Source organism: Podarcis tiliguerta, assembly GCF_965153285.1.
Source record: "Podarcis tiliguerta genome assembly, chromosome: 1".
Lineage (NCBI taxonomy): Eukaryota > Metazoa > Chordata > Lepidosauria > Squamata > Lacertidae > Podarcis > Podarcis tiliguerta.
Window position 1 is genome coordinate 103,735,290 of NC_139534.1, and position 25,957 is coordinate 103,761,246.

Here is a 25,957-nt window from a genome sequence, read left to right on the forward strand (position 1 = left end):
AGTATTATTAATACTATTTATGTTTATCTGAAACTTAGTTCAGCTGAATTCAGTGGAAGTACAGCCCAGTCTTTAAAACCTGTTAAACATGCCTGCCTGTGCATAGAACAAGACTGTGAAGCATTAACCGGCACTCATAACCCTCACAACACTCATAACTTAGTGCAGAGGTTTCCAATCTTTTTGGGTCCCTTGACCAACTACATTCTTTCTGTGAGGCTCAGGAGCCCAGTTCTGTCACTCCTTGCCTGTAGAGCTGGCAGCCTCTCATCCTTTTTTCAAACACCCTCCCTTGTGGAGTGTTCCCTCAGTCTCTTCTCCTCTCCCCTTTCATTGGGAGTCCTCTGGGTAGCCACAGCTGGTAACCCCTGGTCTCTGAGCTACCTCCCACCCCAAAGAGAGGTGCCTTCTCCCACTGCCCTACAGGGGCCTGGGAAGCACCCTCTGGCCAGTCCTAGAGGCACCATTTGCCCAGGGAGCTTGTAGCCAGGGCTGCTGCAACAAACAGCTATGCAAGCCTTTGGGAGGCAGAAACGCAAGAGGGCACCAGAGAAAGGAGGGAAGGAAAGAATGGCAGAGGCCAGAGTTGCCAGCAGCACCCCTGACCATCATTCAAGGCACTCCAGGGTGCCACGGCACATGGGTTGAAAACCACTGTATTGGGGGGTTAAGAGTAAAGGATTACTCTGCATGAATTGTAAATCTAACAGAATGCCTAGTCTCTCATTGATTCAGTTTGTATGTCTGGCTCTTTTGCAGCTCCGCTCTGTAAGAGCCATATCCAATATAGCTAGGTCTCACTAGTTTCAAGTGACATAATTCGCTTTCTCATCATTTTGCTGGCTACTGCTGTGTTCTAGAGAGGCAGCCATATTAGTTTTCTGCAGCAAAAAAACAACACACTTTAGCATAAACTTTTGTAGGCTGAGCCAGATGCATCATTAGATGCATAAAACGGCATCTTCAGCTTGCAGATATGTACATGGCATATAGATGTGTAGTGGTGACAAAATAAGGGTGGGTGAGGAATGCGAGGTCAGAAAGCCCAAAAACAAACAAGATATGTGTGTTCCATTAGTAAGTGGAACACAAATGCAAACAAGCAAAGGGTAAAAGATCAGACTCCCAACCGATAACAGATCTGCAAAGCAAGCTAAATACCACGCATAAGCACATAAGGAGGTGAAATTCTTTTTCTACTTTAAATAAATTCCCATTTCGCATTTAGCTCATATCTTGTTAAGTGTGAAACTTGCATATCAATCCCTGTTTAACAACCTCCCTTTTTTTTTGCTGAAGTGTGGCAAAGTCGGCTGTTCAATATCCAGAGAGACCGAAATATGTACACCCCCACTCAATCCACGGATTCTAAGCATATTACCATTTTTTAATATTAGATTTGTGGCCATTAATTATCTGGATCAATGACAGTCTGGTTTAGAGAACGAGCAGGAGGTTTCAGGCTAGGCACCCAAAAATATCCGTCAAATATACTGGGACTTGATCAAACCGCTGCATAGTAAATAGATTCCAGAGAACATCCGTAAGAACACGCAGCAAGCACCCCACGCTACTAGAACATGACGTCAGAAGAGGGGGCGGCGCTTGCTATGCGAGCCGGAAGCTCCCCGTGATTCTGGCGTCCTGGCCGGCGTCTTTCTTCATGCAGCATAGTCACAGGCTCAGTGGGATTTTACACTTCCGGTTCTCAATCGAGCATGCGGGGGTAACCAATGCAACGAAATAGAATAGGGCACTGCACAACCCACTCTCCCATTTTACACTGTGAAATGGGGGCCGGGGAGCTGCGTTAGTCCGCTGCAACAAAAACAACAACAAAAACCCACACATGCCACACACACAAAAAAAAACCCGCCCTGCTTTTTAAGGTGCAACAGGCGGACTCTAGTTCTCTACTCTGCACCAGCTTCGTATATGGCGGTATTCCAACGGAAACCGGAAGTGGGGCACGCATTCTGAGGCGAATCTTCTACCTCTACGCAGTCGTGGGTTGTTGTGGTTTTTTTTTGTTAAGGGCCGGCCGAGCAGCAAAGGTGCGACGCGCTCGTCTGTCTCTCTCCCTCTCTCTATGGTCTGTTCTAGATGGGAGCGAGGCATTTTCGATGGCTGTGCGCGTCATATCCGGACGATTCTGAGATGCCGGTAAGAAACGCTCGTCTCGGGGAAGGAAGGAGCTGGGCGGGGGGGAGAGGAGGGGGCGCGAGAATACGTCGTTTACGCGCCCTCCGCCCGCGCGCTCCCTTCCCTCACTCGGGGTGGTCTCGCCACTGTGTGGCCTCCGCCGCCTACCTGCTCCCCTTTCCCTCAGTTCTTGGGTCCAGCCCGGTCCGTGAGAGAAGCGCTTCCCTCTCCGCCCTCGGTGCCGGGGGAGCGGCCTGGGTCCGCTTCGGCCTTGTCTCCGATATGGGACGGGTCTTTGCTTCTTCCCCTCTCAGCGCCCACCCGGACCCAGGGGCTGGCGGGAGACTCCGGGTGACTCCGTCCAGAAGGTGACCTGCTTGTTGCTTAGGCCCCGGAAAGTTCTTCGGTGTTTCGCGAGGGGTCGTGTTGTTGGATGAACCTCCTTGCCGTCCCCCGACCCTCCCGGGTCTTCACGAACCGCCGCCTCCTTGGGTGGTTGGAAGGCTCCGCGGTCCTTAATGTTCAAAGTAAGGAAAAGTTTAGGATTATTGGTATAGCGATGGTTCCCACACCCCGCTTTTCATCAGCGCATGTGTTTTCATAGGGTTATGTCAACACCACAAATTCAGGCTCCTGCCCTGAAGAGCTTTGCATGATAATATAGCCGGGATCTTTATTATTTTTGTTGTTTGTCGAATTTATGCCCCTCCAATAAGCAGCCCTGGGCGGCAATCGAGGATAGGCAGCAGAGGAAGATGACGAGGGAGAGATGGAAGAGGCAGTGAAAACTGAGGACACGTGTGAGCAAATTGGTTTTAAGACAGACACAGAGCCTAGGACTTGCTGATCAGAAGGTCGGTGGTTCGAATCCCTGCGACGGGGTGAGCTCCCGTTGCTCAGTCCCTGCTCCTGCCAACCTAGCAGTTTGGAAGCACGTCAAAGTGCAAGTAGATAAATAGGTACCGCTCCAGCGGGAAGGTAAACGGTGTTTCCATGCGCTGCTCTGGTTCGCCAGAAGCGGCTTAGTCATGCTGGCCACACGACCCGGAAGCTGTACGCCGGCTCCCTCGGCCAATAAAGCGAGATGAGTGCCGCAACCCCAGAGTCAGCCACGACTGGACCTAATGGTCAGTGGTCCCTTTACCTTTAAAGACATACTGCTTGGGAATAAGGATTAAGAGGTCTTGAACACATCCAGCCCTGACATCAGCACCTGGCACACACAGCGGCTGCCAGGGCCCATGCAGTCAATGGGGCGGACTGGCAACAACTCCTACTGTCTTTGAGTGTGTTTTCCCTCCCACACTGGACATTGTTCAATAGCCCTTCTCTAGTAGTGTTACCACTAGTTAGATTCCCACCTCCATGTTGCTATTCAGCTTCTGACTTGTGGCCTTACCCAGGCATCCCTGTTGCGCTTTCTAATGGATGTAGTAGCTCCCATTTTTTAACGTACTGCTGTGTATGCAAATGCTGTGCAGTGTATAATGTAGTGATACCCCATTGGGTGCTCTGTAGCATGAAGGATTGTGGCCACTCACTTCTTGTAGGAATTGCACTTCCTCTGAGTAAGCTCATGGGGGGTTATAATCATTGTAGTACAGCCAGGTAAAATGGGAGGTACCAGTATATGGTGGTTGTAGCACCAATGGCACTGTCATGAAGGCCAGGGGAGCCTTTTGGTTTCACTATGCTGTTGTGGTGAGGACTTGCTGAAGCTTGGAGCTGGCCTTGAAAGTATCTGGAATGGGTTTGAAGGAAGAGAGAAAGAAGCGAATTCTAGGCATATGTGAAAGCAGGAGAGAATGGACAGCTGCTTAAGAGCTGGTATTTATGTATTAAAATGTTTATTTTTGCACCCAAATTTTGGTCCTGACCTCCACATAAGCTTGTTGCGGTTATGTAGGAGGGAATTAATGATATTCTGTAATGGTCAAATAAAAGCTTTTCATTGATCCCTGTAATGAACCATAGAACTGTAAATGTTTCTTGAGGCTGATCTCTGGCAAAGGCTGGGCCTCTGGCAGTGGAATTTAACAGCTGCAGTTTAATAGGCATGGAGTGGAGGTAGAAAGCAAAGAAAATCAACACTATGTTACTGCTGTTTTGTGTGTGAGAAAGAATTATGTTGTAAAATATGGCAGCATGACTGGCAATATGTTGGTCATATTTTTAATATTTGGTTCTTTTACAGGTTAAACTGAATAGCTCTCTACTACGGCTTCTCCTAAGAAGATCCTCACAAAGCTGTGAGGCTGGAATATATTTATAAACACAGAACGTTGTTCACTTTGAACTCTTAAGCTTTGTGCCTTATCCAGATTGACTTTGGGAATCGGAAACTTGAATCAATGTTATCGGATGAGTTAGAGTCTAAACCAGAGGTCAGCAACCGCTAGATTTGTTTTGTGGCTCAATGGCGTATTCTGGAATTATTATTATGGCAAATGATAATTTTCCTAGTGATTTGTGTAGTTGGTATATGGTTGTCATGCATAGAAGCAGTGCAATCTTTTTTGCTTGATTAATGGCTCCAAAATCACTCATCTGATTTGCACCCACAAGGTCTCACTTGAAAACCTATAACACTTAAGCAGGAATTCTGTGCAAACTTACATGGGAATGAGCCTCACAGTGTGACTTACTTCTGAGTAAACCCATGTAGCATTGCAATGCACAGAGGTCACAATTTAAAAATGTTTAACAGTCTACATGGCTCTTAATGCAAAAACTCTGAGGTACCAATAACACCCAATTGCTTGACATAAAGACTTCCAGCTCAGAGCAGTTATGCTTATGGCCTTCATGGTAAAAAGCTGCCAGGAGGGCTAGTCAGAATGAAAGGAAGGGGTGTACTAATCCTTTACTCCTTCTCCACTGTCCTGACCCCCCTTCTCCAATTGCTATTTGGCATGGGAAAGAAGCTGCCATTGATGTAATTTAGTATAGAAGAAAGCTGCCATTATCAGCTTCGGAGAATTGTTTCCACTGGAATCAGATGTGCAAGAGAAAAGAAGGCTGCTTATTATGGTTTTGATTCTCCACAAAATATACTATATATTGTGTATAAAAAATACATGTGACATTAAGTTATATATTTAACAGCACGTGTGATATAGCCTGCACTCTGTGACTAGTGCAAAAGTGTTTTGGGGTGGTTCATGTAGATTACAGGTATGTTGCCTGTTGCTTCTTTTCAGCTCAAAATCAAGCTGGGGAAGGGCCATAGCTCAGTGGTAGATTTTCTGCTTTGCATGCAGAAAGTGCCAGGCTTAGCCCCAGCATGTCCAGGTAGGGCTGGGAGAGGCTCCAGAGGCTGGGAGAGGTGCTGCCATTATTGTGGAAAATACAGACCAATGAAGTGACTACTGTGCAAAGGCAGCAGTAGTTGTGAATTTAGTCAAAAGAACACGGCTTGTAACGTTTATGGTTGTTACCTTAAGAATTAACATTTGCACAGGGAAATAGGAGTTCAGAGTAAGTAGTGAGTAATTATTTCACATTGGTGATTTCTTATTGTTTCTTGGTTGAGCTCAAAATGACAGAATATTTACTTTTAGTATATTCGCTGCAGTGTAGTTTATGAACCATTTCTCTGTGTTACTGCATTTTGTAGCTGAAGCTGTGGAATGGGAACCAGGGGGAATTGACAGAAAGCATTCAGCTTCAGATCTAAGCATTTGCTGCTGCTTTAATATTTTTGCTTCCCCCCGCAGCTGCTGGTTCAATTTGTTCAGAACACGTCTATTCCACTAGGACAGGAGCTTGTGGAATCAGAACCTAAAGATATAACCTGTTTGTCTCTCCTTCCTGTTACTGAACCCCAAGAATGCAACAGACTGATGTTGCCAGGTAAAACCTGAAGCCTAATTATGCTAAAAATGCTGTTTGCATTTTTGAGATATTAACAGCACAGTTCTGTGCATGTCTACCTGGAAGTCAGTCCCACTGAGTTCAGTTTGGCTTGCTTCCAGGTAAGTGTGCATAGGAGTGTTTAGATTCAGTTCTTTTTCAAGGAATGGTGAGATAAAATTGTAATAGAGTGGATTCTGGCAAAGCTGCTAGCAATGCTCTAATTAATATTAAACGTTCAATAAGTTGTTTAATGTTAATTAGAGCATTGCTAGCAGCTTTGCCAGAATCCACTCTCTTACTTACGGAATATGCAGAAATGGCGAAATTTACCGGAAGAATAGGAAATCAAGATAACAAAATTTTTATAAAAGAATGGAAATGGTTTATTGAATATTTACAGATAAATTGCAAACAGATAAAAACATTGATAGGGTTATTGTAATAACCTGCAGTTTCATAAGAGTATATATTTAAAGTCGATAATTAAATGAGCAAATTAAATGAATTTGGATATGCAGAAGATATTAGAAAATACATTTAAGGAACCGCAGAAAGAGGGGGAAGGAAGTCAAACTTTGAAATGTTAAATTGATTGTACAACTAATGAAATGTATAAACTTGAAAAGTATAAATAAAAAACTTTTAAAAACATAACATTAAATGTACTGTTAAGGTTACTGGTTTTATAATGGTTTTCTATCACGTTTGTGCTGAAAGCGTGATTGCCTTGAATGAAATGCATAATCTCACAAATGCTTTCTAAAATTTCCTCATTAGATGACTCTCCGGGTCATACTAGCTCCTCAAAGGATGTCTCCTCTTCTGCTGTTTTGCGAAGCCTCCAGGTGAACGTTGGCCCTGATGGTGAGGAGACAAGGGCACAAACAGTACAGAAACCACCTGAGCTTCTGCCAAGCCCTGATACTTCTAGCTTATTGCAAGACCTCCAACCCACTGATAGCACTTCTTTTATCCTTCTCAATTTAACACGAACAGGTAACTCCTTCAAGCACATCAAAGCACAGAAAGAGATTTGGGCAACGCTGCATTTAACAGGAGTCATCACCTCCTTCCAGTAAAGTGGCTGGAGAGCAGGGAAGCTAATCTGTGGCACCTCCTGATGATGTTGAACTAAAACTCTCATCTGCCCTGGCCATTGGCCATGTTGACTGGGGCAGAAGGGACTTACTGTGCAATGACATATTGAGGGCTACAGGTTAGCCATCCCTGCTGTAGAGGTTGATTGTGATATTGTGGGAAGCAAGAGAGTTTACTCCCCTTCTTATTGTCTCATGAAAACTGCCTCCCTTCTAGGCCTAGGTTCTCCCTCAGAGCACTTGGTGTTTGTCCAAGATGAAGCAGAAGATTCTGGGAATGATTTCTTCTCGAATGATAGCACCGACAGCAGTACCCCATGGTTTTTGCGAGTGCAGGAACTGGCTCATGACAGTTTGATTGCTGCCACTCGAGCACAGCTCGCAAAGAATGCCAAAGCAAGCAATAATGGTAAGAGGGCTTTTATTTCTGTTGGGGTTTTCCCCCCCCCATTTTCAAGGTATAATGTTACTTTCACCCATAAAATGAGTTTAGGAAATCTTGTAAAGCTCTTATATGTTGTTGAGAACTTCAGTCATTTACTTCCTGCCTTTTAAGGTAAAAAACTTTCAATGTCCCTAATAAGGCTAGGCAATATTTGGTTTTCAATATCATGGTACATCACCAGCTAAACATCGCAAGATACCACTATATCATGATATCCGAAATAAGACACAGCTATGTAAAAGCAAGGGACGTGGGTGGCACTGTGGGTTAAACCACAGAGCCTAGGACTTGCCAATCAGAAGGTCGGTGGTTCGAATCCCACGAAGGGGTGAGCTCCCGTTGCTCGGTCCCTGCTCCTGCTAACCTAGCAGTTCAAAAGCATGTCAATGTGCAAGGAGATAAATAGGTACTGCTCCGGCAGGAAGGTAAACGGCGTTTCTGTGTGCTACTCTGGTTCGCCAGAAGCGACTTAGTCATGCTGGCCACATAACCCAGAAGCTGTACGCCGGCTCCCTCAGCCAATAAAGCAAGATAAGTACCGCAGCCCCAGAGTCGGTCACGACTGGACCTGATGGTCAGGGGTCCCTTTACCTTATGTAAAAGCAAACATGGTAATGTCCTGGCAACTGCTATTCAGTTATGGGTCTAGATCACCACTGATGAAATCATTACTTTCATCAGCAGTTTCATCAGCCAAAATGCATTCAAACAGGACTTTGGTTTAGGGCTTGGATACCAAACGGTGGTATTCAGGGCCAGGACAATCCAAAATACAGTGAGGAGTCATAGTGAATAATGAATAATCTGGGAAAATATTGAACAACAACAAAAATATAAATTTGATGCTTATAATTATATTAGATTTAACTCAGATTCATCCCCCAGCATTTCCAGGGAGGGCTGGGAGAGACCACCTCTGAAATTGTGGAGAGGAGCTGCTGCTCAGCGTAGACAATAGTGTTGTAGATTGACCAATGGTGTGCCATACTTCCTATTTCCTATCATATAATTTCCATTTGTCTTTGGAGCAGGACCAGAGGCTGCTCTGATCTCCCACCAGCAGAGGCAATGGTTCCAGTAAGTTATGCACTAGTTGATAAGGGTGCTGTTGTGCAGTCACAACAGCACCTGGCCATGCCTGTGCATGGCTGTGAGGGTAAACGGAGTTCTGGGGTTTAGTAGCTCCTGGCTCTGAGCTGTTTTCACCTGTTGTTGCTGCATGACTGCTGGGCCATGCAATCTGCTGAATGCCAGGTATACCTGGGAGTTGCTGATGCTTGGCAAACGCAGCTCCATTGCTGAGGTAACCAGCCTGAAGTTCCCTTCCTTAATCCAATTGTGTGCCGTCAATTTCTTGCCGATGAGATTGGGGCGCACATTCCATTGGAAGTAACACATTCAAATATAAATGATTTGCACTCCGTCACAACTTCATCTGTTTGTACGGCACTGCTTATAATGGGATGCACATCTCCATGCCTGTTCTGTCCATTAGGCATGCCTAACTATGTGCAATGGGAGCTCAGTCAGGAGAAAAATATGTTGCATAATGATAGTAAGATAGTGAAACTGCCAGCATAACATGGTATGAGTCCTCTCAGTTGTCTCTTTCCCCCCTAAGTGTGAGAGCAATTGAACGGCATTGTTTGCCCTTGCTGTTGTCACACAACTACAGCTGGCCACGTGGTGCCAGTTTTACTATGAGATCTGTGAGTTGGCTGGGATCACATAGTGAAGAAGCCCTTTCAAGTTTTGTGTTTTGTTTTTAAGAAGGTGACCAAGCAGCAACAGCAAGTCAGGGAAACAGTGAATGTGAACAGGTATGCAAAAATGTGGAAGGTAGTGCTTTATTATTTTAACGTGCCTTCTCTACCCTCCCTCTACCTTTGGGAAAGGATTATAGCTCAGTTGGCAGAGCACTAGTTTTGGTTGAAGAAGGCTCAATCTCTCCAGGTAGGGCTGGGAATGCTTCCAGTCTGAAACCCTGGGAAACTTACTAGTCAGAGTGGTCAGTGCTAAGCCAGATGGACCAGTGGTGACTGGTTATAAAGCAGCTTTCTATGCTAGCGTTTCACCACCCCCACTGCTCCTGCCTTTAGAAATGGTAAATTTTGCAGAAGAAAATGGAACCTCCTGAAAATTTGGGAGAGTACAGATTTGAAGTATGAAGAAAATCATCCACATCAGAGGGCTGACTAAACAAAATGAGCAGAAATGTTTCTCTTTTTAAATGTATCTAGGTGAGTTTTTTCCCCTTCCTATGTATCACTGTCATCTTACCATTGTATTCTTTATTTTTTTTTACCCCTTCCAGGTGAAAATGTTCATGTTTGCTCAGGAGACCCTCAACCGAAAGAATCCAGCCCTATCCCTCACTTGCCTCGGGTGGAGAAAAAGTTGAAATGTACAGTTGAGGGCTGTGACAGGACATTTGTGTGGCCGGCCCACTTCAAATACCACTTAAAGACTCACAGGTGCATAGAGTTGCTATAGTTATGACTTTGCTGAGCACTGCAAACTGTATGCAGCTATATGAGTGGTCCTGCTATGGAACGATCAAATTCAGAAAGTCAACCAAAGTACAGAAATCTGAAACAGAAAAAGCTCATCTCTATTTTGCAAATACACTCAATGTGGTTTTTAAAACACTGTTTGTGTGTTTTAACTGCCTGGGAGTGGCTTGTGATTTGCAACTGGCCCAAACAAAACTGCTTTGTTTTGTGTACGATATATGTAACCTAAACTTTTAAATGAGAATATCTGGTTTATTAAAAATATTTATACAGTGTAAGGCAAGGAAAATGCAACCTCTTCATTTTACTTTAACTGTTACTTCAGGTGGGGCCAGTAACTGGCCGTGTCACTTTTCAGCCTCTTCATTTTGAACTGAGACAAAAACAAAAATGCACACAACACCACATTAAGGAAAGCCAGAGCACCAGCAGAGGACTACTTGATTACAGCAGCATGTATAATAGTGCCATGAAAGTGATGTTGTTTTCCAGGAATGACCGTTCCTTCATTTGTCCAGCAAAAGATTGCGGGAAAAGCTTCTATGTCCTGCAGAGGCTGAAGGTGCACATGAGAACGCACAATGGTGAGAAACCATTCATCTGCACCGAGCTAGGTTGTGGGAAGCAGTTCACGACAGCTGGGAACCTGAAGAATCACCTGCGGATTCATACTGGTGTGTACCATTCCCCATTTTCGAATTCTTCTCTTGTTCCAGTATTCAAGTGTTAATGAAGTTTCTCTGCATTTCTGTCAGCCAGTTTATGAGCATGGCACTGACTAGGCAGCTGCTGCCTCTCTGCCTTTATGCCTGTTATGAAGTATTTATTTAGGGTTGCCAAAGTTGTTGAGCTTTGAGGTATTTTTAATGAAATTAGGCAAAATCTACACTTCCGACATGGGTTGCCATATATCCAGATTTTCCTGAACACTGCAGCGATTTCCACCCGGATGCTGTTTATGAGGGCCAAGTGCCGGCTATGTTACAACTAGGGAGGAGATAGGGAGGAGAAAGCTGATTCAGATGACCCACTAAGCCAAACCTGGCTTGGCACAGCGGCAAAGAGGACCAGGGAGGAGCAACGTGGATATGAGCTCCTCTGTGTATGGTCTCAATAAGTCAAGGTTTGACTTAGCGGGTCATGTGAACCAGGCCAAAGTTTTCCCCCACCTCCTTTAGGTGGTCAAAAGGTTATATAATAGCAAACCATGTTGGTGGTTATTATATTAAATTTCTGAAACTTCCAGTCTTGGAGAAATTGTGTTTTCACTCTCCAAGTAGAAAGCTTGCACGCTAATATTTGATAGCCAATGAAGAACTCATGTAAACAATGAAGGGTGTGTGACTGAATTTGAGAAACTGCAACTTAATAGAAAGAAGTGGATCCTTGCATATGAGGGCATATGCAATTCAAGTAACTTTTTGAATTAACTGAAGGAAATGCTTCAATGCAGGGGAAAAGCCCTTCTTGTGTGAGGCTCAGGGCTGTGGTCGCTCCTTTGCTGAATACTCCAGTCTTCGGAAACACTTAGTTGTCCATTCAGGTAAGGGGACTTCATTCCTTGAGATATACCCATACAACAGACAGCATCTATCTTGAAGACAGCAGAACATTATTCCCTAGGTCTCGCTGAACAATTATTAATGTCCTTCCCCCTTTGCTTTTTATGCTGTCTTGCCCTTTTCTCTTCTTGAGCCTCATAACTTCAAAGGTGTAGGCTAAAAACAGCATCTTGCCTAGTATATACAATTATGGGTATGACAAAGTGAGATCTTACAATCTCTAGGTCAAAGGCTGCTTATACATACAGGCCCGTGACTCTAAATTGCTCAAATTTCCTGACAAAATTTGACTGTGAACTTGATAGCCCCTTTCTAAAGCTAAGCCTTTGTTGTCTGAATTCAAGAGAAATGAAAACTACTTAAGCATAGAAAATGGATATTTCATTATCTGCTCTAGCAATTATTGTATATTGTTTATAGGAGTAAAGCCCCACCAGTGTCAAATCTGTGGGAAGACATTTTCTCAGAGTGGTAGTAGGAATGTACACATGAAGAAACATCATTCCAGAGTTGGAACAGATAGCAACAGACAGCATGAACAAACAGGTAGGAACCGAGTAGAATGGGAATGTTTGATTGGATCTTTCAAACAGTGATGAGCAGGGTTGAGTTGAGAAAGAGAACCTGTTCTGTCATAGAAGTGTTAGCATGAGATGGTGACAGAAATGCGGCTGCTTCTGAGGATGGTAAATATATCACATGAAGAGACTGTAGGAACAGAGAGGCTAAGAGTGTTTGACCACAAAGCATTAACTATTTACCAGCTTTGAAAAACAGTTATAAAATTGATCTGTGTGAGTAAAGTTGTGCTTTTCAGATGTGTATGCCCACATCTCAAAATATACTCTACAAAGTCAAACTCTCTTCCTGAAAATACAGGTCATGAAGAAGAAATCTTGGATAAAGAAGAGTGAGAAAACAATTCTCCACATTCTTCAGATTTGTGAAGCAGAAATCCCTCTCTGTGTGATAGTGGACACATGCTGTTGTTCCTCAACTTGGTGTTTTGTTTTTGCAACAGAATCGTTGATGGGCAGTAGTTTGTTGGAAGAATCTGAAGAGCACAGTAAGAATCTGGTGTCCATGAGCTCACCTCCCAGCCTTGGTGTAGAATCCTTGCAGTTGCCGGACACAGAATCAATTATTGGTGTAAAGGAAGGTGAGAAAAATATTTCTATTAGCAATGAAATGTTTACAGGAGCTGAGTTGGGAGGGGATATCTTTCTATCAGGATAGTCTTAAATGGGATAATTTATTGGAGTTCCAACACATAGTTTCAGTAAAAAGGGTGGAATGCAATAATAATACTTTTATATTGGTTTCTGATACTGTATTTGTTTTCCTGAGTGCTGATTTAGCCATTGTTTCTAATATTTGCCCTAGTTTAATACATTCACACAATGCACACTTCATTTTTTGTCTGAAGATCGGGTTGAGAAAATAATCCCCAAGGAACATTTTATAAAGCACAACTTAGTCTCCTGTTTGATTTGCAGAGGTTCTTGCTGAAGCAACAACAAACTCTCTCCATGCTGCATCTGATGTGGTTTTGCCATCTCATCACCTGATGCCCATGTCAACATCAAGACACTCCTATGGGGTGTCATCTTTACTACAGTAAATCTACAGGTCAGCCTAGACAACTTCTATTTCTTTTTGAACAGCATAATCCTAGTCTTCTGAAAGTGCAGGAAAACATCACCTTTTCTACTATCTGAGAATTTAATAGCAGTGAGGCTTTTGGTTATTATTTAGTTTTATAAATATTTGTTTGAAATTTTGATGGAAGGTTATAGTAATAATAGGTTTAAAAGAAAATTCCCATTCAATCTTAAACTGAAGGTAGTAATAATAATAATAATAATAATAATAATATACAGTGGTGCCTCGCAAGACGAAAAGAATCCGTTCCAGGAGTCTTTTCGTCTTGCGGTTTCTTCGTCTTGCGAAGCAAGCCCATTGACGTAGTAGCGCTATTAGCGCTATTGGCTAAAAAAGGGCTAAAAGCGGCTTTTTTAGGGGGGGATTAGCGGTTTTGCTGCTAAAATGCTTTTAGCAGCTTAGCGATTCAGAATAAGGGGTTTTGGAGCAAAAAAAAAATTCGATTTTTTACCGTCATTTTTCGTCTTGCGAAGCAAGCCCATAGGGAAATTCGTCTTGCGAAGCGCCTCTGCAGACGGAAAACCCTTTCGTCTTGCGGGTTTTCCGTCTTGCGAGGCATTCGTCTTGCGGGGCACCGCTGTACTTGATCTGGAAGCTATATAACTATAGTGGCATACATCTTGGTCTGACACAAAAATCACAACCTCTGCTGGTGCCTGTTGGTTTCAATTAAAGCTTACTACAGTCTCCTAACTGTGATGACTGTAGGCAAGGCTCTTTGTTACAACCTTACTATATCCATTTGTTCACTGAACAATGATTGGGTGTGGTACCACAATGTTGCACGACAATTCTTGCAAAATAACACTGTCATTACTCTGTTCCCAACCCACAATGCCATCTTTCAAAATACGACACAGGCAAAGTGTGTACTCCTGTGATGTTTTGCTGGCACAGAATCTTTAGTACGAGTTGAATCCTAAGATGCCTTTTGCTCCAGAATACACTTGTATTAGAGTGAGAAAAGTGAAGCAGTCTAAAGATGTTCTGTTCAGCTTTTTGTGCGAGCGTGGTCCAGCCCACCCTGCCCAACTTCTACCTTGATCGGAGTGAGCCAGTTCCTCCCACTGCCTTAGCACTGATCAGCCAGGCCCTTCATTTAAAACAAACACGTTAGAAGGTGTTACAAGTAAAGGTACTTCTCCCATACATCTGTGTTGGTAATTCGTCATATAGAGAGGGCTTAAAAGAAAGAAAAAAAGATGATATGAAATATAATAGAACAGTGTATTGCTTGAATCATTCTATTATTTGTTCCTTTCTTATAAACAAGTCTGAACTAGTATTGATAAAAATAAAATGTGTTGATTTGCAGTTACAAAAAGAAGAGCAAATGAATGAAGTATTCAACACAAGATACGAAGCTAAAGAAGAAGCTTGTGTGATGATGGGCTCAAGAAACCATGTGGTACTTGAATCCCCAGAGTTTATGCTGTGCCTCTAGTGTACTTATTGTGACCTGTCAGACCAGAGGCCTGGAATATGGTTTGCTTCAATCACTGGAACCTCTGAAGAAGGGCTTCAGGAGCTTTTACTAATGTCTGAACAGGGTACTGTTCCTGTTGAACCTGGCACCCCAAAGGCGAGGAGGTAATGCTCTTGGAACTAGCTCCTAGCCACTTTTTTCTCCCCTGAAGCTGATCATAAGCTCAGCATTATATTGACTCGTTCTTCTTGGAGGAGTATCTTTAGGTGGTAGTGAATTCTGCAACAAGGCACTGCAGTTCTGTTCTTGCTTCTGAATTATCAGGTGGTTTGTGGTTTCTCTTTGAGCTAGATCTTCCACATCTCCTTGCTTGGGGCGGATATACTCTCTAATATGGTTTCTGCTCCAAACTGAAGACATGATGTTGTTTAGAGGATTGCCTCAGACACCCTTGCTTCTTGCTGTGATTTTAATTTCTAATTATTAGGGCTTAATTAAAAAAAAAATCAGAGGTAGAATCTATTCAGTATTCTTCAGTTGTAAATAAACTATCTACTTCCAACTCCTGATATTTGTGTATTTTGTGCTTTTCTTTGCCTATTCATGGGTACCTTAAAGCCAAGTACCAAGCAATTATATGTAATACAAAATCCTATTACTATATATGTAAAACAATTAAACAGAAAAAAATAGAACAAAAATGAGCAGGAATGTTCTCATTGGCCACTCTGTACCAAAAGTACTATTGCTGAAGCTTCTCATATAGCTTCCACTTTAAATAATTTTTTTTTGGGGGGGGGGGGGAGATCACGTTTCTACATTATATTTTAAAGGCCATATATTTTTGTGAACATATAAAAAGGTGAAAACAATTAATCTTGTAATGCCTTTAAGGTCAAGCACATTTATTATATCATAAGCTTTCATTTACTTCAGACAGTTCTACTTGTAAAATAGAAAAATGCATAAATCTTTTAATCAGCCTCTGAGCTCAGAATTAACATGGTTTGAAATGGACCAGACAAAGCATAATAAATACAGTATTTGTGCCACTCACAAAGTTCTCTGAGCAGCTTAAATATTTAAAAACAATTACAGACTATTAGAACAAGAATACAGCACAGCACAAAATATATTAACTGAGCAGGGATTAAAAGTTCTGTGCAAAAGCACTTTTTGAAGCAGCTCACGTGTACTTGCAAGCTGTTTCAAAGTAGCTTTTGCAAAGGGTCTAAAAGCAGCTCCTGTGCTCCCATTTGCTCAAAAGGGAGTGCAGAGGCTGTCTTAAATCTTTTTGCAAGTCTCCCAACCCTCTGGGAATTGGAAAAGGCTTTGGAAATCTCCTGCCACTTTTTTGTGCCTCTGAGATCAGTGTGCAAGGGTTTTTGAGAAGTGGGTGGCCCCACATCAATTTTGGCCTGCAAGGCAGATCTTGGTAAGAATCTGGCCCATGGAGTCAGAAAGGTCCCCCCCAACCTGTCCTCAATAAATAAAGTAACTTTAAATGTTACTTTAAATTTTATGAATCTTGGGTTTAATGATTTTATTCATGTTTTTGAAAATAAGAGTTAATTTTTACTAAACGTTCAGATGGAATAACAACTCATCATGCTTTTCAGTAGTTGCTACTAGATTAATATACCACGGCTTTTGGAGCATAGGCACTTCATTTTACTCCCTAAGCACATTTATCTGTAAGCAAGCCCATTTATCCTCAATGGGACTAACTTCCAAGTAAGCCAGCATAGAATCATAATGGCAACTTGGACTGTAAATCTCAGTGAATTTATAACAATAAGAAATCTAGGTTGCTAGGGAAAATATAATTTTATTAGCCTTGCAATGGCCAAGAGATAGATAAGAGGATTTAGCATAGATCCTCTGGCCATCTTTTGTTTTTAAAAATAGTGCAAATTAGTTACTGAAGGGAAATCTAAAAACTCCTTGTTGCCAACCTGTTTGTAGAAACAAAACTGGCTAAAAACATTTACTGTAGCAATTCCATTGTACAGCTTTCTGAACCTGAGAGGCATAAACTTTTAAAACAGTGGTGTGGTACCTTTTAATTTAAGTTAGCGCAGAATCTGTATGGGTACCATTAGCATGAAACGTCCAAACAGGATGATGCTTCCAGGATCTGTGTCAGCACAGCAGGCTGCATATGCACATACCTCCCCACTTCTACCCACCCAAGTACAGTGGTACCTCTGGAGGTCCGTTCTTAACCTGAAACTGTTCTTAACCTAAAGCACCACTTTAGCTAATGGGGCCTCCTGCTGCTGCCATGCCACCGGAACCCGATTTCTGTTCTCATCCTGAAGCAAAGTTCTTAACCTGAAGCGTATGTAACCTGAAGCGTATGTAACCCGAGGTACCACTGTAGAGGGATGGTGCCAAATCTTTTGAGATTGCCTAAAGAAATGTAATACATTTGTTATCTATAATCTAGTATACATCATGATTACAAATTTTTATATAAAAGCATGTTAGCTTCAGTTCTTCGTGCTGAAGAAGTTGCCTAACCCCGATCTAATGACATTTGATTAAAGGGGGGGGGGGGGAGAGAATGAGCTTTAGGCACCTGAAGACTTCCATTGGGTTCCTACTTTGCTTGTAGTATTCTTTGCCCCTCTTCAGCTAGTTCTTGTATAATGCCAGCTTTGGTATTCCTCTGCGATTTATGAGTCCTGTTGATTAAAAATTGTGATTTCAAAATTTCACGCTATAAAATCACTGGAAGTGGTGGTCATAGTTGCAAAGTTCACATCTGAATCCTACTCTACTTCTAAGGAGTTCTGAACATCTTATATACTGTTTTCCATATTTCATCCTCACAAGAACTGAGAGATACTTTAGACAGTGTGATGTGCCTAAATTCAATATGTGAGCAGGGACTTTTATTATTATTTCAGTTTATATTCTGAGTTAAGGGTGGCTAAACACATCAATAATGAAACAATTTTAAAATTCTAAAAACATTCTTTCAACCAGTGATTTCAGGGTTTCCAGGAACAGGTGTGGTTTTTTTCCAGCCATCAAATGACTTGAGTAAACAGGAATGTGTTAAAAATCCTGAAAGTCAATAATGAGGGGAGACAACACCACACAACAGGGGCACCAACTCCAGGGTCCTGGGGCCCGGCTTCTGCCGGCTGGTGCCTTACCTCTGGCGGCGACTGGGCCAGGGCCTGTGCCTCTGCCGTGAGGCCTCTGTTGGGGCACATTGCAGCCATGGACGTGCTTCTGGGATGCAGTGGGCCCCTCGCCACCATGACTTTATGACAGTGTGGGGCCCAAGTCAGCACTGCTGCCTCACCAGGAAGGACCTATGAATGGGGAACTGCTGCTGAAGAGGCCCTGTCACATGGAATTGCGAGCTGGGGAGCCCCCAGCGGCACCATCACCAACAAGGCCTCACCTGCCAAACAGAGGTAGTTTCCTATTTGGGAAGATTCTCTTTCATGTACAGTGGTGCCTCAGAAGACGAAAAGAATCCGTTCCGTGAGTTTCTTCGTCTAGCGGTTTTTTCGTCTTGCGAAGCAAGACCATTAGTGGATTAGCGCTATTAGCGGCTATTAGCGGCTATTAAAGGCTTAAGGGATTAGCGGATTAGCTGCTAAAAGGCTATTAGCAGCTTAGTGCCTTAGAAAAAGGGGGTGAGGAGCAGGGGAAAAAACCCAGGAATCGCATGACATTTTCGTCTTGTGAAGCAAGCCCATAGCAAATTCGTTTTGCGAAGCACCTCCAAAACGGAAAACCCTTTCGTCGAGCGGGTTTTCCGTCTTGCGAGGCATTCGTCTTGCGGGGCACCACTGTAATTTGTTCCCAAGTAGGTTAATCTTGAATTGGGTCTGGTAGCTTACTGACAACTCCATGGCTTGTTAAGTGCAAGTTTCTTTCCTTCTCAGCATAAATGTATGCCCTTATATCTTAATAGGTGAATGTAGAAGGCTATTTTTTACGAAGCTGCAGGTGATTTTCTGTTCTTTAAATACCTTTGTGATTCAGACTGCTCCTTCCCTACTAGGTCAGTGGTGTCTCCTCCTTTGCTTTTCACAAATTCTTCATTCAACCCAAACTGCTGCAAGGTGTCTCGAAAAAGCCTCTCTGCCCCCTGATGGGCACTTTGCTGTGGAATTCAGAAGACAGGCGGTTTAATAGGCCCTCTTCCCTTCATGAATACTTACAGTTATTCCAGGCGATCGCTCTAAACTAGAAAAGTAATTGGATATTTCCCTCAATATGGAAGAAGCAGTTATATTTTTAAATGTTTGCGAATTCTTTGAAGACCATTATATTCAAACATATACCTCAGTTTATTTTGAAAACAATATTTTCCTATTTAGGGTACAGTAGTTTCTCTATCATTACAGCTGGTCAACAACTAAATTTTGTTCCCTACCAAACTTTTTCCCATGAAGTTTTTTTACCCTTCAGACTTCCAGAATGGCAAAGCGGTTACTTGAATATTGACTCCCTGCTACAGCCTGCTAGTATTTACTGTTTGATCCTCTAAACCTCAACAGTTTCCCCAAACCAAAATAGTTACCTTTGTGACCTGTTCAAACATATATGGTCTGTTTTTCACTCGCAACTTCATCTCTTCTAGTTCCTTTTTATACTCTTGTGTTCTTTTTCGGTCATTTTGCCTGAAACAAAAGATTTCCGTACTATGCATCATCTTCAGTTACTCTGTGCTGCACTTTTAATTATCGGGTAGGAGGGCACATTTAGATATAGGAATCTCTCCACAGAAATGGGCTGCATATAGATCTGCTATGTGGGTGCAGAAGAACATCTGGGCACCTATGCTCCCTGGCAATTCATTTATAACATATTTATACTGCTTAACACAACATTTATAAGCAATTTACATAAAAATAAAAAAGCAATAACACTTCTTAAAAACAAGGTAGGACAAGGTAGCTTTGGTGCACCAACCAAAGTTGGTAATGGGTGCTCAGAGCCAACTGGGCCTCTAGCATCAGTGACTGATCTAGCAGCACCCTCAAATGATGCTCTACCTCCAGAATGGGTACAAATTCAAATTCCCAAAACTGAAAAACTCCCACCCACAGGATCTCTGTCTTGTCAGGATTCAGTTACAATTTATTAGCGCTCATCCAGTCCATGATAGCATCCAGGAAATAATAATAATAATAATAATAATAATAATAATAATAATAATAATACTTCTATTTTTTAAAACCCAGTCAGGCAGAGAAGAGAAGCACAGTAATGAGATGTTGCTTTTTTGGGAAAGCCTTTTAGATCCAAATCTGAATCCCGTTTCTATTACAATATATTATTTTTCAAATTCTGGGGCTCTGTTATCAATTATATCTAAGGATAGTGGTGAGATAAGCATGAAGTGTAAATAAATAATATGACTGCTGTCTGTTGGCTATGAACACTTGAAGCCCAAACCCATTTCTCATACCGAGTTATCAGTAATTCCACCTGAAATGATTTTGATTCAATAATATGCTACCAAAGCCAATTAGCATACTGACCAGTTTTTCTTCAGCTTTTCTCTGTGTGTTTCCTCCAAGCTCTTATGGGGATCCAAAGCTTTTGCTCGGCAATTCAGAGACTTATGCATAGCTTGACCTCTCTTTCTCTGCAACTCTGCCCAACGAGCTCCTTCATTTTCCTTGTATTTTTTATCCTCCTGAAGGCGTCTAAATATATATGCAGATAATGGGATATGATCTTATTTCAAAATAAAATCACTAAGTTTTCCAAAACAAAACTTATACAAAGCCAATTCATATATCCAAGTTAAAACAATACAGTGGTGCCCCGCAAGATGAATGCCTCGCAAGACGGAAAACCCGCTAGACGAAAGGGTTTTCAGTTTTTCAATGCGCTTCGCAGGACAAATTTCTCTATGGGCTTGCTTCTTGCGATTTTTTTTCGCTCCCCACCCCCTTTTTCTAAGGCACTAAGCTGCTAATAGCCTTTTAGCAGCTAATCCGCTAATCCCTTAAGCCTTTAATAGCCGCTAATAGCCGCTAAACTGCTAATAGGGTTGCTTCGCAAGACGAAAAAACCGCTAGACGAAGAGACTCGCGGAACGGATTCTTTTTGTCTTGCGAGGCACCACTGTATTGTTCAAAGTATATGTGGTACTCTCTTAACTCTGAATTTTAGCAGGCTTTTGGGAATTTTGTTCAGGGAGGTATCCAAAAGCATAGGTGGCCTCCACCTGCCATGTGGGACAGGCAGGGTTATATTGCAAGGTTTTGAAGGCATTGTCTGGATCAGGATGTTCCACCTTCGCACTTATTCATACTTTAATTAAATGAGTAAGTTACTCACTTAATAGCAGACTGTCTCTTTCTCACTGCATCTGTGATATATATTGGAAGTGTGTTGGAGGAGAGGGATGAAAGGTAATTCAAAGACCGACTCCTTTGCATTGGTGCCCTGGAAGGTTGTTGAAAATCCTGAAAGTAAGAATATTTAATATTTATTTTTTTTAAAACACACCTTTTTGTACAGTGCTTAGTTGCAGCTGTGCTCTCTTCGTATGTATGTATGTATGTATGCATGCACACATACCGTATTTTTCGCTCTATAACACGCACCCGACCATAACACGCATGTAGTTTTTAGAAGAGGAAAATCCGTATGAATGCCACCCATAGGCATTCCCTGCATAACACGCACAGACATTTCCCCTTACTTTCTAGAAGGAAAAAAGTGAGTGTTATGGTGCAAAAAAATACGGTATATAGTGTTTGCTATTTGTTATTATCAACCTGCAAATGCTAGTCTCTTATGAGGTTCACATTTTTACATTTGGAAAACATTATGTTGACAGGTAAGTGGGGCAAAGAGCTGCCAATGTGGAAAGTGACACATCCTGTACACAACAGGATGTTATCCTGCTACATACATAACCATTTCCTGATTTACAATAAAATCTCTCTTTTTACTCCATGACTGCTAAGATTACACAAGTGTCCTGGGTGAGGTACTTTGCTGAAATCAACCTCTATCTATACGGTTGCTGACACTCTCAAAGAATTCTAATTGGTTGGTGAGACAGGACTTGCCTTTGCAGAAGTAATGCTAGATCTGCTTAAGCAAGAATACAGAAGAACAAGCTTTGCTGATCTAATCTTTAACAATGCTTTCCACCAGTTTTCCTGGGAGAGATCAGATGTTAAACTAAACAGCATTTAATTTCCAGGATTCCTTTAAAAACAAATAGGGTTACACTGGCCACTTTCCAGTCCTCGGGTATGGAGGCTGATCTGAGAGACAATTTACATATTTTTGTTCAGCAATTTTACATTTACGTGCTTTAAGAACTCTTGGGTGGATGTTGTCTGGGCTTGGTGATTTGTCAGTTTTGATTTTGTCTACTGGGCCTAAAACTTCATCTCTCTCTGTTTTTCAGACTACCTTCCTTCAAAACAGTGTAGTTCAGACACTGTGATTTGCTATTTAATATTAATAGTACTAAAGTTGTTATTTACTATTTGAAATACACTTCAATAGAAGTACAGTTAAGACTTCAAGCATAAGTTGGTGCCATTGAGACTCTTCTTGTTTTATTCCGTAACATTTGTTCCAAAGAAAGCCGACCTTGATCTAAAACTATCTTAACACTGAGTTAAATGGATGGCAAAGTATATTTGGTGTTTTGCACTCATGAGTGATTTGTATGTAAAGGAATACAAAGCAGCACAAAGATAAAAGCAATCCCTTTTACCATCATCCCCGGATTAGGCACTTGATGTTTGCAACAGAGATTAGATGTTCTAAGTCTGAATGGTTTATTATGAGTTGTTTCTTTGATTTCTCGTTTGCTTAAAGCTTCTCTCTGGAATGCCCAGTAAAGTCCTTCAAAGTCAGGCACAGATGTATTGATTCTTGGTTTAAAACTGAAGTTATCCTGCAGAAAGCTCAGTTTTTTCTCCCTGTTTATAGAGGTAATTTGGGATCCTTTTTTTCTCTTGCCAAGCTCAATAGGAGCCCAGGAACTTTCCAATAGATCCTTGGCTCTCATCTGAATACGGATTTTTCGTAAGAGTTCAGCTTCTGGGGAGTAAAAGCAACAGTGATGAACAGTAATGAACGGGCTGGGAAAAGGTATGTAAATCTGGCTAATGCAACAGAAGAAAAGTGTTAATGACACTAATAACAAGAGAGGCTAATGGTTGAGCCAAGCGTTAAAGCAAAAGCAACAACTTAAAATCCAGAACAGTTGAAACCGCATAACACATATCTTTTCCAAATAAAAAACTAGTTACGGGATATATCATGCAGCACAACTTAATAATGCTCATTCTTTTTATATTTCTATTGCTTTCTCTATTCTTTTTCAAAAACTTGTGTATTCTAGAAAGGAAAATGATCAACATGAAGTCTCCCAGACCTTTGGCTAATTAAACTATCCATGGCCTTTTAAACAGTGGGGGCATAGTTTTTGTATGTTACTGTGTTTTGTGTTTTTATATTGTAAACTGCCCAGTGATCCTCAGATCAAGGAGTGTATAGAAATTTAATAAATAATAAAAATAAATGAAATTTGCATAGCCCTGCTTCAGGAACGAGCCAAGAGGAGCAATTCATTTCTGTATACATTTTACTATTAAGAAGAATTCCCCAAAGGGATGGTTCAGGTTGGCATCCTTAAAGCAAAGGATACAGTTCCTAGCCATCACCGTTTTTCAGGATAATCAACTCCAGAGGTTTATGAGGTGGGGCAGAGACCAAGGCCCTGAAGATGCCCAATTCATCAACCATTGCAAATCTGTAGCATCAGAGAAGTTTCCTCCTAATTTTTATGTGATTGTTGATCACCTTCCCTCAGTCCTGTTTTTACTAATTCCACTGATTGGTCCTACTCACTCTGAGATAAGAAATGTGTTTTGTGATATGGCAGGATAAAAGGCCTATTTTCTTTTATTTATTTTGTACTGGTATGACAGACAATGAATCTACTAACTGGAATGTCTCCTATAGCAGATGAAGAAGATACCTTCATACCACCATTAGGTATTGTTGACAGTGCATTAAAAGCTGTTTTACCTTTGAGTTTATCCCCAAACATTGGTTCATAGGTGGACTTGGGGATCTTCTTCCTGACTTTTGGCACTGATTTCTCAACTGGAGTCAATACTTCTAGCATCTTCTGTCTGATGACCTCCTTTCGTTTTTCTTCTTTTTCCTGAAAACTGAAGGGTTTTTGCATTGAAAGGAGTAGTTCTCTTCTCTTTTGTGTTTCCACTTGTCTGCGAATTTCATTCTTTTCCATTATTTCTTGGTAGAGTGGCAGATAGATGTGAGCAGGCACAGGTTGTGCTCTGAACTGTTTCTGGCATTCAGCTTCTTCTAGGCTTTGTCTTTTGTACTCAGCTGATTCAATTTCAAACAATGCATGGGACTTCAATTTTCTGCGAGCTTCTCGGAGTGTCATATTGAAGGGTTGAGGGACAGTGATAGGGGAGATCCATGTAGCTGAAGCACTCTTTGATCTTGAAAAGGACTGAAGAAACGAATGATGATTTTGCTCATCTTTTGGGTTATCAGCAGTGATGTTAGTCAATGAACTGAACCTTCTTAGGTTGCCATATCTGAGGATATGGTAAAAAATAATGTTATCAATGGCAAATAAATCAAAAGAAAGGTTATATTTGAGAACTTTGAATAAATGAAAGGAGATAGTTTAGGAGTAATGATACACTAAGATCTATTTCATTATTTTATTGGATATGTTGTCCAACAGGAGCATTCAAGACTACTGTAAAAACTTTATGCCTGTGTAGGAGAATCATGGTATGGATTTCATTAGATTCTTTTGCATCTCACCTCAAAGCTTCATGGAACTTTGATGGCAATGTCAACCTTCCATTTTCCTGGAAAAAATCTTCCAGCTCCTTGTTCTCCTCTGGTGGTTCCTGGTGGTTTTCCAACTGTACCTGGTACATCAGACCTAGTTCTAACAAACATTGTCTGTTTTTCCTTTGGAGGGCCTGAAGCGAGTTGTAAAAATCCTCTCCTGAACTTGAGGCACCTACTATTTGTTCCTCTGACTGGAGGAAATCTAGCAGGTCACCGCCATCGGGCAGAGAAATATTACTACCCAGTTGCAAGTCTGGAGACTGTGCTTTAATTGGAAACACCTAGGCAAATCAGAGCAACAAAACAAAGGTTTCAAACACAGAATAAAAAACTATTTTGAAAATGCATTTCCATTCAAAATACTGTATACCACTTTGCACTTTGTATACCTGAAGGAGCGTCTTCACCCCCATCGTTCTGCCTGGACGCTGAGGTCCAGCATTGAGGGCCTTCTGGTGGTTCCCTCATTGCGGGAAGCAAAGCTACAGGGAACCAGGCAGAGGGCCTTCTCGGTAGTGGCGCCCACCCTGTGGAAGGCCTTCCTGTCAGATGTCAAAGAGATAAACAACTACCTGACATTCAGAAGACATCTGAAGGTTCAGGGAAGTTTTTAATGTGTGACTTTTTAGTATATTTTTGGTCTTGTTGGAAGCCGCCCAGAGTGGCTGGGGAACAAATAATAAATTATTATTATTATTATTGCCCGTTATTATTATTAAACCAACCTTCCCCCCCCCAACAAGCCTGCGCTCAGTTAACCTGGGAGTAAAGAAGACCCATTGAACTTTGGGTTCACATGCAACGGGATCCCGTCGTTGCACGAGAGAGGTTATTCCTTGTAAAAAAAGTTAATTTTTTTTAAAAAAATTGTTATTTGCTATTTGTGGTGACTGTTGCTGTTACAGGTCTGGCCCGCTCCCCTCTGCCGCCGATCGGTTTCCTCCAGGGATGCCCTCGAACTTCCATCCCCATCATACCCGACCCCCATTTCCCGCTCAGGTGAAGCCTCCGAGGAGCGGCCATGGCAACAAACAACCGCCGCCTGTTGCCATGGTAACAGACCGCTTACAACCGCCCCGCATACCCGTCGAATCTCTTCCTTCGGGAGCACCGCTTCGGCCCCGCCCGCGGCCCCCTGAGGTTCCGACACTGTCATCGCCGCCTTGGACCTGCTGCGCCTCCCGCAACGCTCCGCCGCTACCAGCTCGCCGTGCCCGCTTGTAGCTCCAGCCAATAGGCACCCTCCTTTTTTGGGTCGCTCCTCGCACATTGGCCAATGACCGCGGTCTGTTTTCCGTAGCTCCCGCCCAACCCGGTAGAATTCTCGGCTCTCATTGGTCCTGTTTTGTTGTCCGCTCTCCGTTGCCAAGGTACTGATGAGGTGAATGCTAGGTGCA

General features: G+C 42.2%; 2 protein-coding genes across 9 annotated transcripts; one reads left to right on the forward strand and one right to left on the reverse strand.

The window, feature by feature from the left end:
* Positions 1–1,953: 1,953 nt before the first annotated feature.
* On the forward strand, positions 1,954–15,271 carry ZNF410 (zinc finger protein 410). 6 transcript variants are annotated; one of them, XM_083445689.1, is made up of 13 exons: positions 2,009–2,163; positions 2,862–2,996; positions 4,337–4,526; positions 5,859–5,994; positions 6,775–6,993; positions 7,312–7,503; positions 9,854–10,013; positions 10,545–10,726; positions 11,506–11,595; positions 12,035–12,160; positions 12,636–12,773; positions 13,111–13,243; positions 14,592–15,271. In XM_083445689.1, the coding sequence occupies exons 3-12, from the start codon at positions 4,494–4,496 to the stop codon at positions 13,233–13,235; spliced, it is 1,401 nt and encodes a 466-aa protein (XP_083301815.1). In that variant the 5' UTR covers positions 2,009–2,163; positions 2,862–2,996; positions 4,337–4,493; the 3' UTR covers positions 13,236–13,243; positions 14,592–15,271. The 6 variants fall into 6 exon arrangements, with proteins under 6 accessions (XP_083301811.1, XP_083301815.1, XP_083301813.1 ...); XM_083445687.1 differs by having other exon boundaries at positions 2,030–2,163; positions 2,862–2,942; XM_083445688.1 differs by having other exon boundaries at positions 2,042–2,163; positions 2,859–2,942.
* A 319-nt stretch (positions 15,272–15,590) lies between these two features.
* Positions 15,591–25,830, reverse strand: FAM161B (FAM161 centrosomal protein B; the record flags this gene model as incomplete). 3 transcript variants are annotated; one of them, XM_083445584.1, is made up of 9 exons in its annotated part: positions 15,591–17,389; positions 18,698–18,831; positions 19,252–19,351; positions 20,216–20,383; positions 21,024–21,151; positions 22,426–22,754; positions 23,748–24,292; positions 24,528–24,841; positions 25,645–25,830. In XM_083445584.1, 9 exons carry the CDS (start codon positions 25,828–25,830, stop codon positions 17,305–17,307), a joined length of 1,989 nt encoding a protein of 662 aa, XP_083301710.1. In that variant the 3' UTR covers positions 15,591–17,304. The 3 variants fall into 3 exon arrangements, with proteins under 3 accessions (XP_083301710.1, XP_083301711.1, XP_083301712.1); XM_083445585.1 differs by having other exon boundaries at positions 25,630–25,718; XM_083445586.1 differs by lacking the exon at positions 25,645–25,830 and adding an exon at positions 24,950–25,589.
* Between the last annotated feature and the right edge of the window lie 127 nt (positions 25,831–25,957).